The 14,151-nt window shown below is 37.0% G+C and overlaps 1 protein-coding gene across 4 annotated transcripts in view; it reads right to left on the bottom strand.

The window, feature by feature from the left end:
• PACS2 (phosphofurin acidic cluster sorting protein 2) overlaps nt 1-14,151 on the bottom strand; it is a 325,422-nt gene that overhangs the window by 200,427 nt on the left and 110,844 nt on the right. For 3 of the 4 annotated variants that reach the window (XM_069103870.1, XM_069103871.1, XM_069103872.1), the window contains one exon: nt 11,914-12,039. In XM_069103870.1, coding sequence (XP_068959971.1) covers nt 11,914-12,039 — 126 coding nt within the window. Of the gene's footprint in view, nt 1-11,913; nt 12,040-13,818; nt 13,942-14,151 lie in introns of all 4 variants that reach the window. The other variant, XM_069103873.1, reaches the window with a different exon arrangement.

Genomic DNA, 14,151 nt, shown 5'->3' with positions numbered 1-14,151 from the left:
ACAAACCAAGTATTACATGGGCTACCACTATATAAAAGCAAAATTCGTTCATAAATATATTACTATATACAAAAAGAAAATTAAAGGGAACAGAGGCAGAAACCAGTATTGTGTATGATGAAATTAATATAATAAAATGTAAGTTGATGTAAAATGTATTTAATTAGCTTTGTTTATGCTTAAAACTAAGTTTACATAAATTAATTATTTATAAAACTAATTTCAAAAAATTTTTGGCCTGGCTTTGTGTTCCATTAGGGTAAGATACTCCAGTGAGTAAATTCCCTCGAACATGCCAATCAACAACTCATGAGTAACATAAACTTTTCACGTAGCAATTATGTATTGGAGGCAACATTTGAAATTAGGTCTTCCCAGTTTCACAGTCATCCATTTGTTCATTATACCACATTGCCTCACAGCTTAATAAGAAATAGATGGTTATTGTTGTTTAGTTGTTTTTCAGTTGTGCCTGACTCTTTGTGACTTCTGGCATTTTCTCGGCTAAGATATTGGAGTAGTTTGCCATTTCTTTCTCCAGCTCATTTTACAGATGAGGAAACTGAGGCAGAGTTAAGTGACAAGAAATGTAAAGCATCAAATCTTCTGCACTCAATGGCCCTCTGGGAATACATGATAATGACTGGATAAAAGAAACAATGGGTACTTTTTACTAAAAACTAAAAAACTGCAAAATTTTAAAGTTCGAAGGGATTTCACTAGCTATCTAATCCAACTCATGCTCAAAAGGAATACATGCCATCAATAGAGCTGACAAATGGTCATCCAGCTTTTGTATGAGAACCTTCAGTGAGTAATATAGCTCATCCCACTTTTGAACAGCTGTCATGGTTAGGATATTTCTCCTGACATAAACCTAAATTTGCCTCTCTGTACTTTCCATTCATTGCTTCTGGCGTTTCCCTCTGGGGTAAAAAAGAACAAATCTAATCCCGGTTCCACATGAGAGTCTGTCAAATACTTTATACAGTTATTATACTCTGCCCCATCCTGCCAGCCTTCTTTTCTATAAGCTAACCGTCCATAGTTTCTTCAGCTGATATTCACAAGACATGGTGTCAAGGCTCTTCACAATCTTAGTTTTCTTCTGGACATTCTTCAGTTTATAAATGAACGAAAAAATATTTATTAAGCACTTACTTTGAGCCAAGCACTGAGTGCTAAGTGATGGGGATAAAGAAAAGTAAGACAGTCCCTGCTCTCAATGTTATATTCTAAATAGAAGAGGTAACACATGTAAAAGGGTTCAGCTGCAGGGCTGATGGGAAAACCCAATGGACTTTAGTATACATCAGCAAGATACAAGGCAAAGTCCAGGAGTGCTTAGCATGCAATGGTAACTCAGATGGCGATGTACAGAGGACTGAAAGGTATAGCAACAAAGCATATGACAAGACCTGGTCAACTCTAGGAAACAATGACAGGGTAGAGAGTAAGTCCTGGTGTTCTACCATATTAAAAGAAGGACTATAATTGGAGGCTTGCTGATCATCTAAGTGATGTAAGCAACTTTCAACTATCAGGAAGGCGAGTGGGGGCCCTGAGCAAAGTCCTATAGTATCCAAGCGAAAAGAAAACAGCTACCACCCTTCAGGGATTGGGTACTGGGGGACTGGATCAAAGGAAGAGAAGATACTGGCTCCTCCTACTGTCTTTTCTTTCTGGGTCCAAGAGTCACCTGTTGAGATCTACAGTAGAGATGTCAATGACCTTACTTACTAGATTTTATTTTTTTTAATCACCCTAAATTCAGTTTCTCTCTTCCCTCTCCCTTTTGTCTCTTCTCTTTCACCAAGAAAGAAAAATAAAACCTGTTATAAACATGTATGATTGAGAAAAACAAATTTTCAGATTGAACATACCCCAAAATATATCAACCTGCACTCTGAATCCACTGTATCAGAAGGTGGTAGCATGTTTCATCATAAATTCACTAGAATCATAGTTAGTCATTCCAATGATTACAATTTCAAAGTTATTTACCTTTTTACATTACTGTCACTTTACAAACCATTGTCTTGCTTCTGTTTACCTTACCCTGTAACAGTTTATACATGTATTCCCAAGATTCTCTGAAACCATCCCTTTTTTTCATTTCTTACAGCACAATAATATTCAATCACATGTATATAACATAACTTTTTTAGTCACTCCTTAACTGTTGGGTACCTGCTCAGTTTCTAATTCTTTCCCACCACAAAAAAAAACTGCTATAAAAACTTTTATACATTCTCAAAGCTTATCTTGCTTAAGAAACCTTTCCCTTTAAACTACCCTCTCTCTTATTTCACTCATCTCTCTTTGCCCCTTTCTTCCATGTTTCCCTATTGAGTGAAATTTATTTCTGTGTTTAACTGTGTGTAGTTTTGCCTATTCTAATCAGTTCAGATGACAGTTAAGTTCTAATATTAATTGATCCCCCACCCTATCCCTACTTATAGTCTTTTGGGTACTCTAATTGTGAGATAATTTCTCTCAATCTTCCTCTCCCTTCTCTGTTCCACCGGTATATTCCTCTTCCCCTCCTTTTTATTTCTTTTATCATCAATCAAAACAACAAACACAAGCCCTCTATTTAATTATATTTCCCTTAAAATCTCTGATGAGAATAGGGTTCTGAGGGAACATGTTTCATAATAAAATGAGAACAGTTCATCTTTGTGTGTTTCCTTAGGATTATTCTTCCACGTTTACCTTTTTGTGCTTCTCTTGACTCCCCCCATCTGCACTTCAAAGCTTCTGTACAGCAATGGTCTTTTCAAAAGGAATGTTAGGAAGTCCTCTACTTTGTTAAAGATCTTTTTTTCCCCTTAAGAATTACACTTTTGCTGTGTAAATTATTTCCTAGTTGTGAGTTTATATCCTTTGCCTTCTGGAATTTCATATTACAAGCTCTCCACTCCTGGATAAGGGTGGCTGTTAAATCATGTGTGATTCTGACAGCGAATTTTCAGTACTTGAATTCTTTATTTCTGACTGCTTGCAGTATTTTTTCTTTAACCTGGAAGTTCTGGGTTGGAGCTTTAATGTACCTGGGAGTTTTCATTTTGGGTTTCTTTCAGGCAGCAACTGGTAGATTCTATTTCCATTTTGTCCTCCCTCTGGTTCTAAGAGATCTGAGTAATTTCTTAAGATGTCTTGAAATATGATGTCTAGGCTCTTTTTTTCCTTTTGGTTGTGGCTTTTAGATTTTTAAATTATCTCTCCTTGATCTGTTTTCCAGGTTTTTGTTTTGAGATACTTTACACTGCTTTTGTTTTGAGATACTTTACATTTTCTTCTGTTTTTTTCAGTCTTTTTACTTTAATATTTGTTTTCTCAAGTCTTCTTGTACAAAATGACTAATATGGAAATGTTTAACATAACTGCACATGTATATCCTATATCTATCTGATTGCTTACTATCTCAGGAAGGGAGAAGGGGAAGGAGAGACAGAATTTGGAACTCAAAATTTTAAATAAAAATGTTAAAAAATTGAAAAAATATTTGCTTTCTCATGCAGTCATTAACTTCTATTTGGTAGAGAGACTGTTTCTTGGTTAAGGTTTTGTACATCTTGTGGAAAGGTGTTGATGTCTTTTCTAATTCTTTCATCTACAACTCATTTGTTTTCCCTCCCCCCCCCAACACTCTCATTTTATTTATAAAAACATTTTACACTCATTAAACAAACAAACATTTTGGTTCTTTTCTTTGAGAAATTCTAGATGAACTTGTGCCAAACTTGTGTTTTTCTTCAATGCTTTGCTTGTAGATGAGTCATTATAGGTGTGTGTCTTGATCCTCACTGTCACTATAATTCTATTAGGACTCTTTTTCTGTTTGCTCATTCTTTCAGCCTACTTCTTGACTTAAGACTCTATGTTAAAGCTGGGCTCTAAGTATTTCTGGGGGGAATGTCTTAACTGAACTTGTGTCCTCTTGGGTTCTTGTGCTGGTTTCTTAGAGTACTAAGTGTTACATTATTCCAGGGTCTCAAGCTAGGGAAATATATGTCTTCAGAGCTTCCAAGTGGTCTGATCTAGGCCAAAGGCTGGTCATTGCTCTGCTGGTCCAAACTCTGCAAGGTTTTGACCTGGATTTGGATCTGTGCAACAATTCTATTGGTTTATTCCAGGTTGGAAATTCCAACAGACTGCTGCTGGACTCAATTACTGTCAGAGAGCTGGAAAGTCAAGAACCATTGCTCTGGGGGTGGAGTCAAGATGGCAGAGTAGAAACAGGACTTCCACGCGGCTCCAGCTTCCACCTTCCCCAATTCTTGTAAAAGGGGACTCTGAACAAACTTTGGAGCTACAGAACCCACAAAATGACTCAGAGAGGCTAACGTCCCACTGAGGACAGCCCAGCAGGCCAGCAGGAATCGGCCAGCGAAGAGTTCTTGGAACCAAGCACAGGACCACGTGAGCCAGAAGTTTTGGCCCCAGGGTGGGCCTGACCAACCACCGGCTGGTGGAACTCCAGATCACCAGCAGCTGTGGCCGTTTCCAGAATCATCCACACATAGATGCTAAGTACAAAGTGAGAGGTCAGTGCAGTGAGGACTTTGGGACCAGTAGTTGGGAGAGCTGAGCCCCTGGGCTGGCACCACATTGAAGCTTCAGCTCCTGGCCTGCAGACTGCAGGGGGACCAAGCGATCAGTCTGAGGGGTAACAGCTCTTGCTTTAACCTTCTTGGATCTGGATTGCAGTCTAGGGGGGAGGCCCTGGGGTATGTGACCAGCTTGCCAGAGTGTGTGAAGGCTTCAGAGAGGGCACCCAACTAATACCTCTGGCAGCTGAGAAAACCCCAGCGTTTGGGACAGAAGCTCCCCTGTCTGGTGGCAGAGTCCTACTGTGGCAAAAAGCCCAAAAGTCAAGTAAGTGAGTGGCAACATGATCAGGCAAAGGAACCAAAACAAAGAGAAGAATCAACATTAGACTCCTATTTTGGGGACAAAAAGGATCAAAGCATGGAACAGGAGGAAAATAGTAAAGTCAGAACTCCTGCACCAAAAACTTCAAAGGAAAATACGAGCTGGATACAGGCCATAGAAGATCTTAAGAAGCAGATAAGAGAAGTGGAGGAAAAATTGGGAAGAGAAATGAGAATGACACAAGAAAATTATGAAATGAGAGTCAACAGCCTGACTGAGGAAAATAACACCTTAAAAAACAGACTAATTCAAATGGCAAAAGAGGCTCAAAAAGGCAATAAGGAGAGGAATGCCTTGGAATGCCTTAAAAAGCCAAATTTGTCAGATGGAAAAAGAATCTCAAAAGCTCATTGAGGAGAAGCATTCCTTCAGATTTAGAATGGAGCAAAGGGAAGCTAGTGACTTTATGAGAAATCAAGATGCTTTTAAACAGATCCAAAAAATGAAAGAATAGAAGTCAATGTGAAATATCTCATGGGAAAAACCACTGACATGGAAAATAGATCCAGGAGAGATAATTTAAAAATTATTGGACTACCTGAAAGCCATAGTAAAAGAAAGAACCTAGAAATCATCCTCTAAGAAATTCTCGAGGAAAACTGCCCTGATGTTTTAGAACCAGGAAGCAAAATAAGAGGTTGAAAGAATCCACCGATCACCTCCTGAAAAAGATCCCAAAAAGAAAACTCCTAGGAATGTTATAGCCAGGTTCTAGCATTCCCAGATCAAGGAGAGAATATTCCAAGAAGCCAGGAAGAAACAATTTGAGTATTATGGAAACACAATCAGGATAACACAGGATCTGGCAGCTTCTACACTGAGGGAGAGAAGGGCCTGGAATATGATATTTTTTGACCTGTTTGATATTTGACCTATTTTTCATAGGTCAAAGGAGCTGGGATTAAAACCAAGAATCACCTACCCAGCAAAACTGAGTATCATGTTTCAGTGGAAAATATGGTTATTCAGTGGAATAGAGGACTTTCAAGCATTCTTGATGAAAAAAGTTGAATAGAAAATTTGACATTCAGATACAAGAAGCAAGAGAAGCATGAGAAGGTAAACAGAGAAAAGAAATCATAAGGAACTTATCAAAGTTGAACTATTTACATTCCTACATGTAAAAACAATAATTGTAACTGATGAAACTTTTCTCAGTATGAAAATAGCTGAAGGGAAAAGAAAAAGACTATATATATAGTCTTTATCAGAGGGTATATAGGCATATGAATACATATGGGAATGTATGTATATATATGTTTACAGGTATACATAGATAGAGGGCACAGGACCAATTTAATAGGAAGGGATGATACTTAAAAGGTAAAATTAAGAGGTGAGAGGAATATAATGATAGGAGATGGGGAGAGACAGAATGGGGCAAACTATCTCATATAGAAGAGGCAAAGGAAAATGGGTACAATGGAGGGGAAGAACAGGAAGGCATAAGGGAATGGGTCAACCTTATACTCATTGAATTGGGCTCAGGGAGGGAATGACATACACTCTAAATAGGGTATCTCACCCTACAGGAGAGTAGGGGGGAAGGGGTCAAGAGGGGGGATGATGGAAGGGAGGGCAGGCTCTGGGGGAGGGAAGTTAGAAGCATACACTTTTGAAAAGGAACAGGACCAAAGTAGAGAATAGATCAAGTGGCAGATGGGATAGAAGGGAGGGAAATATAATCAGTCTTCTACAATATATCTACAATGGTAATGTTTTGCATTAGTTACAACCTATATTGAATTGCTTATCTTCCCAGTAAGGGTGGGTGACAAGGGAGGAAGGGAATGAATCTGGAATTCAAAGTTTTAAAACCATATGTTTAAAAAATTATATATACACATACACACACATACTATTATTAATACTATTTTACATGGAATTGGGAAATAAGAGGGGGGGATATCCTGGGGGACCGCTATTTTGGAGGGGTGGGTAGGGGAAAAACAGGGAGAAAATTTGTAACCCCAAATCTGGCAGAAATGAAGTAAACCAGATGTTAATAAAGCATTTGGGGAAAAAAAAGATAGCTGGAAAGTTCTGCTCAGACAGAACAGAAGGTTATTCTGTTGCAGGTTTTAGACTGGGAAGATGGTTGAAATTAAGACTCTACTCTGCTCTTGTGGTAAAATTACTGTTTGCTTTTGAAATTGTTTCTTGCTCAGCACGCAATTTAAGACAGTCACTCTGTACCACACAACACAGCCCTAGGAGCAGATCTCCAATTCATTTATTTAGTCCTAGATCTGTGACCTTGAATCAGGTAGTGAGTAACAGAACTGCCAGGTGGTATCCTTGCAACCTGCACAAGGTTAGACCTCTCTTTGCTGGATGTGTAACTTTTTCTTGCCTTGGTGCACAGATTCTCCCTGCTCTGGAATGGCACCACAGTTCTCCCTTAGTAGATCAACTTTCCTGCCTTCCACAAACTTCTCTTTCTTCCTATGTTGACTTGAGCTGAGAAAAATTACTTTCTCAGATTTCTTTTACTTGGATTTTCCGACCAGCACTTGGTCCAATACAATTTTTAGATCTCTTTGGAGTTATGTGGGAAGAGGGTAGGAAGTGGGCTTTACATCTTCTTGCTATTCCACCATCCTAATGGTCAATGATCTTAAACTGTGGTGTCTAGAACTGAATACAAATTTCCAGATATGATCTGACCTGAATTCCTAGAAGCCACCTTCTCAGTATAGCCTAAGACTATTAGCTTATGTAGCTGTCACATAACACTGCTGACTCCTACTAATTTTTTTCAAACAAACTGTTGTGGGTTAAGATGTAGAAACATGAATGGATTTGGAAAGGATATACATTCAAATCCCAACTCTGCCACTCTCTAACCCTCCATATCCAATCCACTGCCAAGTCTTACAGTTTCCACCTTTGTAACAGTTCCTATATATGCCTTCTTTTTGCATCTAACAAAGTCACCATTCTGATGCAGGCAGGACCTCATCACATCACAACTGGCATTGGCCTGCTGGTTGGTCTTCCTCCCTGAAGTCTCTCTTCATTCTGGTACATCTTTCACTGAGTTGTCAAATTACTCCATTTTAAGTAAAGGATTAACCATACTATCCATCTACTCAACAAACTCCAGGGGCTTCCTACTACTTCCAAGATCAAATATAAAATCCTATGTTTAGGTTTTCTATACCCCTTATAACTTGGTCCTTTCCTACCTTTGTTGTCTTCTTACACTTTAGTCCCCTCTATGTACTACTTGCTGTTCCTTGCATACAACCCTCTGTTTCCTGACTCGGTATTTTCACTAGCTGTCCCCCATGTTGGGAATTCCCTCCCTCTTCTACCTCTCTATCTTCATGTCCCAGTTAAAATCCTTTGCCCTCCCTCTGAGATGATGTCCAATTTACTAAGTATATATGTATGTATATGCATATTTTCATATTGTTTAGACATAGTTATTTGCCTTTGTCTTTTTTTTGACTGTGAGTTCCTTGGGAGCAGGGACTGGTTTGGGATTTTAATTTTTTTGGTTTTTCTTTGTATTCCTAGTGCTTGGAATAGTGCTTGGAACACAGTAGCTCCTTAAGATTTTTTTTTTTAATTTACTAAATGATTGTTGCCTTTTATGACACTGGACAAATAAACTCCTTAATCCTCAGCTTCCTCATAGAAGAAAATATGGTTAGTGTGGAAGAAAATATGGTCAGTGTGGCACAACATATTCTTTAAAATTATTGATATATTTTCTTTTCACATTATTTAAATTTCTCCCTTTTATCTCTCCTCTCCCTCTCCATCTTTGGGAGCCACTTCTTACAATAAATAATTGTCTTGAAAAAATTGGAGAAAAAAACCTCATCAATACATTGAAAAACAATTTGACATATGAAATGTTACACACCTGGGTAAATCTCCTCCCCCCTGCCACCAACACAAAAACTTCAGCAAGAATGAAAAATTGTCTTCTTATTTATCTTCTTTGAGACCTTATGCATTGTAATGTTCCAAAATTGATTTTCAGCTGTTTTGTCGTTTTTCTTTATGTTTACATTGCTGTAATCATTATGGAGTTTGTTTTCCTGGTTCTGCTTATTTCATTATGCAACAGTTCATAAAAATATTTCCATGCTATATTCATATCTTCTTGTCATTTCTTACAGCACAATAATATTCTGCAGCATTCATTTTTTTCAATATCCACGGATGAGTTCATCTAGACTATGTGAATGAAATTTATCAAGGGTAACTGGATGGTTTGGTTTCTGACACTTTTATTCTATCATTTTCAATGTCATGGTCATTCTCCTTGGCAGATAAAACAGAAGTAACATAAGTAACTCTCCCCTCTTTCTGCTGTCACCTATTCCATCTATCCCAAGCAGCAGTCATGTTTCCTCTTTCATTATCATCTTCTTCTTTTTCTTTACCAGCTTAAATAAAAAACTGGCTTCATTGTTTAGCTTCCCACTTCTCAATTCTGTGCTTTACCCATTGCTGACACTAATTTTTTTTCTTAGGGAACAATGCCTTGCTCTATTGTTATCTACTTTCATCCTCGACACAGATTTTTAAAAGACACCTAATTTGGTCAAGTTCTATGTGCACTGACACTAGTCTTCTTTAGACAACTCTTCTAATTCCTCCTTGTGGGAACTGCTTTCCTTTGTGTTTTAAGAATTTCATCTTAAGAGTTTCCCATGCCTTCTAGGTTAACACCCCCATAGAACTCATTACTTAAAACACTGGGGTCCTACATCTGCTTCTTCTGAACCCTCTGAAGACTGCTTTCCCAAAGTGTAGGGTATATATCAAGTTTATGCCCACATTTCCTCTCCTCTATCACAAACTCTTTGGCGAATGGCTATTGTCACTATGATGTTCCCCCATTATGTCTACTTCAATTTGGTCCCAGGCATGAGAATAAGATCTAGACTAGAATCTTACATTACTGATTCCTCTCTACCTTTTGAAGGAAGAAATTAGTCAAAAAGCTATTAAGTTACCCTGCTTTTGACATATAAAGAGTTTAGGAGATGACTGATGTTCTCTATCACTATTGCATAACCTGCTAACAAAATTTCTCCTATTTTCTTTCCAGTGATTTTCACCTGAATGTTCTCTACCACTTTTTTCCTTCTTTTTTCCAGAATTACGTACATGAGAATACTTTTAAAATATACAATGTTAACCCAAACCATCTGTGTTCGAAATGGTGCTCTAAGAACAATGGGAAAACAAATAGAAGTCTTATATTATATACTTCAGCAGTGCTTTCTGAAATGCCTAAGTCAACTAAAAACACAAAAAAGTTTCCCTCTATCTTAAAGATTTTACACCATGTTTTCCATCAAACTATTATCCCATATTCCTAGCCACCTTCATTGCTAAACTCTGAAAAAGACAAGTCTATTATACTGCTCCTACCCATTTACCCCTCCAGTCCTTGAAATCATGTTTCTGACTCCACTGTTCTACTAAAACTACTCTCTCAAAACTGTTCTCTCTCTTCCTCTCTCTCTCTCTCTCTCTCTCTCTCTCTCTCTCTCTCTCTCTCAGTACTCAACTTCTCTGCATCATATGAAACTGACTACTGCCTTTTCACCTCTGCTTTTCATGCCACTGTTCTCCTGGTTCTTCACCTGCCAGACAATTCCTCGGTCATCTCTTGGACTGATTCATCATTGTCCCACCTCACAAATATGGGTGATCTTCAAAAGACTTTGTCCTAAGATCACCTAAGACACTATCACCTAGACATACCCCTGGTACTTGAAAACTTAACAAATTCCAAATTAAACTCATCAACTTCTTCCCCATATTTGTCCCTATTGCTAGGAAGAAGGTGGCATCACAGAGAAGAATTTTTAAAAGTAGAGATAAGAATTCAATTTGGGCATGAAAAACAGTAGTATTTCTGATGATGGCTCCATTTCTTAGGCTTTTGTCTTCCATGAAGTGTAATAAATCTCTAACTATTGTTAATAGTTTACCTATACAATGTCTCTCATATCCATTCCTTTTTCTACAAACTGTCATCACATTATTTTAGACCTTCATGACCTTCCTCCATACAAAAATATTTATGATGGGCTCTTAAACAGTTTATTTGCCTCCAGTATCTTCTCTAATTCATCCTTCACATAGTTGCTGAAAAAATCTTCTAATGCCCTAGGATCTGATTATATCACTCTCCTACACACAGCCCGCCAATGGCTCTCTCTTTAGCCTAGTATTTCAAGTTCCCCACAATCTGGCTCTAATTCCCAGCCCTATTCACATACTCTGTATTTCAGTCAAATTAATGATCCCATACCATGAATACAGTCCTTCTTGATGTCTATTAAAATCCTTCTTCTCTCAAATGTAGCACAAGGTCCACCTCCTTGCTGATATCTTCCCTGATCTCCCAAATAAAGGCATTCTAGGCTTTCTCAAATTTTCTTAAAGCACCTCCCTGGCTCTTTCCTTTGCCCTCATCACACTATATTTTGCACAATACTTATCTCAATCTTCCCAGTATGCCTCTTTACGGTAATAACAAAAACAAATATTTAACATAAAAGTGTTGCTCTTGTTAAAGGTGTTTTATAATTCTTTTATACTATAAGCTATTTCAGGTTTCCCATGAATAAATTTCTAATAATAATTACATAGTAATTAGCCTATGCATAATAGTAATGGATATAAAATTTGGTACATCATGTACCTGTATGCTACTTGAAGGCAGAAAGTGTATAATTTTTCAATTTTTTATTTCTAGCACTTAGCAGAGTACCTTGAACATAGTATATACTTGATAAACATCTGCTGAACTGAAATACTGTTATACTGATTTCTTTCTGGTATTCTAGTAACAACTTTCCTCTCTTCCCAATTTTTCCATCTAATCTAATATTACTTTATAGTGAATGGCACTCTATAGTGGATAATACAATAGGGTCCAGTGTATATCTCTGAATTTATAATCATTCATCTACCAATTTTAGATTTTTAAGAACCTACCTCAGCCATGTTGATGGATCCCACTGCCAATGTTTTGTAGCCCAAAATAGTTCGGTTTTTGTATCGTTTCCTTCTCTGCAGCATAATCTGAAGTTTGTTGCCTTCTCTTTTCAAGAAATGAGGATACTGTACAATACAATTCAAGAGTTAAAACTTCCACACTTCTGACATTAATAACTTTATAAAGTTCATAATATAATAACTATTCCCCAACACAACCTTCCACTATATAGAAGAAGAAAGTAGAAAACAAGCTAAATAGCACAACACAGCTAAATAAATCCCAAGATAATCAATATCTGACAATATTTTGGCAGTTGGGAACTTATGTGTTTTAACCACTATTGAGATTTAGAAATTAAATATTCCCATTAAAAAATGGGAACAAGCATTATTAATACAGGCCATTATCCTTAAAGAACTAAAATTCAGAGGTTCTTCTAGCAAATGATGGTTTGGCACTTCATTTATCTAACTTCCCTTTCATTCTACCCTTTTAATATCAGAGGAAAGAGGAGTTATAAATAGGCCCACAGCTCCTTTTAGAGGTAATTTAAGATTACATATTAAAAGGTATTCTTGGCCTACTGTAAATATATTTTTACTATATTTATAAAGGGTTCAGACCTAAAAGTAGCAGGATTAAAAATGGCTTAATGTATGTAATAGTATGTATGTAAGACAGTCAATGATATTCATTGACATACATTAAAAGCTTGTTCTTGTATTTCAATGAGTTTCATTCTGTTCAGTGGCATTTTAATTGTGCCCATGTTTGTGAATGCAATTTTCATGTATGTAACTGAAAAATTAATGCTTCCTATAAAATCTTGCATTGATTTACATGTAGTTTTTCACTGCACACATACATCAAATGACACTTTTAGTCACCCTGGTTATCTAAATATGTTTTTAGTATATTCACAGACATTGCTATATTGTATCTTACTCATATGTATTACATTCATACAATGTATTACAAGGACAATGTATTATATATAGATGTTAAGCAGTTCGGTATTTGCATATATAAGTATATATTCAAAAGGTATCTTTATAAAATTTAAAAATGAAAATACAAACTAAAAACAATCACAGGCTGATAAAACAGAATCTGATCCTGTATATTAATAAACTGTATACATTTTATATGAAATGTAAATGACATACAGGATGGTCAATTTTACCAATTCCAAGATCAGCAAATAATATAATGTAAAGGTAAAAATAACAAAACTAGTTTTTGGTGGAGATAAGGATATAAAAAAGGAAAAGGTTGGGAAGGATTTTATCTTTTCAGAAAAAGAAAAGTTTTTTTCCAACCCAGATGTATGTAATAACATTTTCTAAAATCACTAAAATTAAAAATTAGAGTAGGCGGGAGCAGCTAGGTGGCGCAGTGAATAGAGCACTGGACCGGGAGTCAGGAGGACCTGAGTTCAAATCCTCAGACACTAACTTAACACTTATAGCTGTGTGACCTCGGGCAAGTTACCTAACCCCCAAATGTCCTGCCTCCCCCCCTCCAAAAAGAAAAAAAAATAGAGTAGGCAGGTGGCACAGTGCTGGGCCTAGACTCAGAAACATCCTGAGTTCAAAGTCTGCCTTGTCACTAGCAGTGTGACCCTGGGCAAGTCGGTTAACCTCTGATTGCCTCAGTTTTCTCGGCTGGAATTGGGACAATAATGACACCTATCTCCCAGGGTTGTTATAAGAATCAAATGACTGGCATATAGTAGGCACTTAATAAATTCTTATTCTTATTCCTATTAAAATTCTGCCCTACCACTTATTTTGCTGCTATGATAAAGGTGTTTTTAATAAGTATAAAAGTATCTAAAATTGAAATATTTTAATTTCTGAAGAAAGAATAGAGAAAAAGGGGTCAAACATGATGATATACACCTGTTATTACTGCTGCTGGAGAGGGCTGAGGCTGGTGGATTGCTTGAACTCGGAAGTTCTGAGCTGCAGTGTGCTAAACAGAGATAGCATCCTCACTATGTCTGACACAAATATAGTCAGTCTCTGGGAGGAGGGGAAGGGGAAATACAGTCATTAAATACAGAAAAAGAAAAGAAAAGAAACAGGCTGATTTAATAAGAAAATTAAATGGAATCTCTTCAATAATCTGGGTTAATGGTTATTGTGATCCTTTTCATTTCTCTGTAATTCACCACAAAGTTGCTATAAACTCAAGTCATTACTAATTACACCTAAAATTATGGGGTCACAGAC

This window comes from Petaurus breviceps, unplaced genomic scaffold (genome assembly GCF_028583685.1).
Source record: "Petaurus breviceps papuanus isolate PSGF00001 unplaced genomic scaffold, PetGlider_PUasm1.0 64, whole genome shotgun sequence".
In the NCBI taxonomy this organism is placed as follows: domain Eukaryota; kingdom Metazoa; phylum Chordata; class Mammalia; order Diprotodontia; family Petauridae; genus Petaurus; species Petaurus breviceps.
This window is presented reverse-complemented; position numbering and strand designations above follow the sequence as displayed.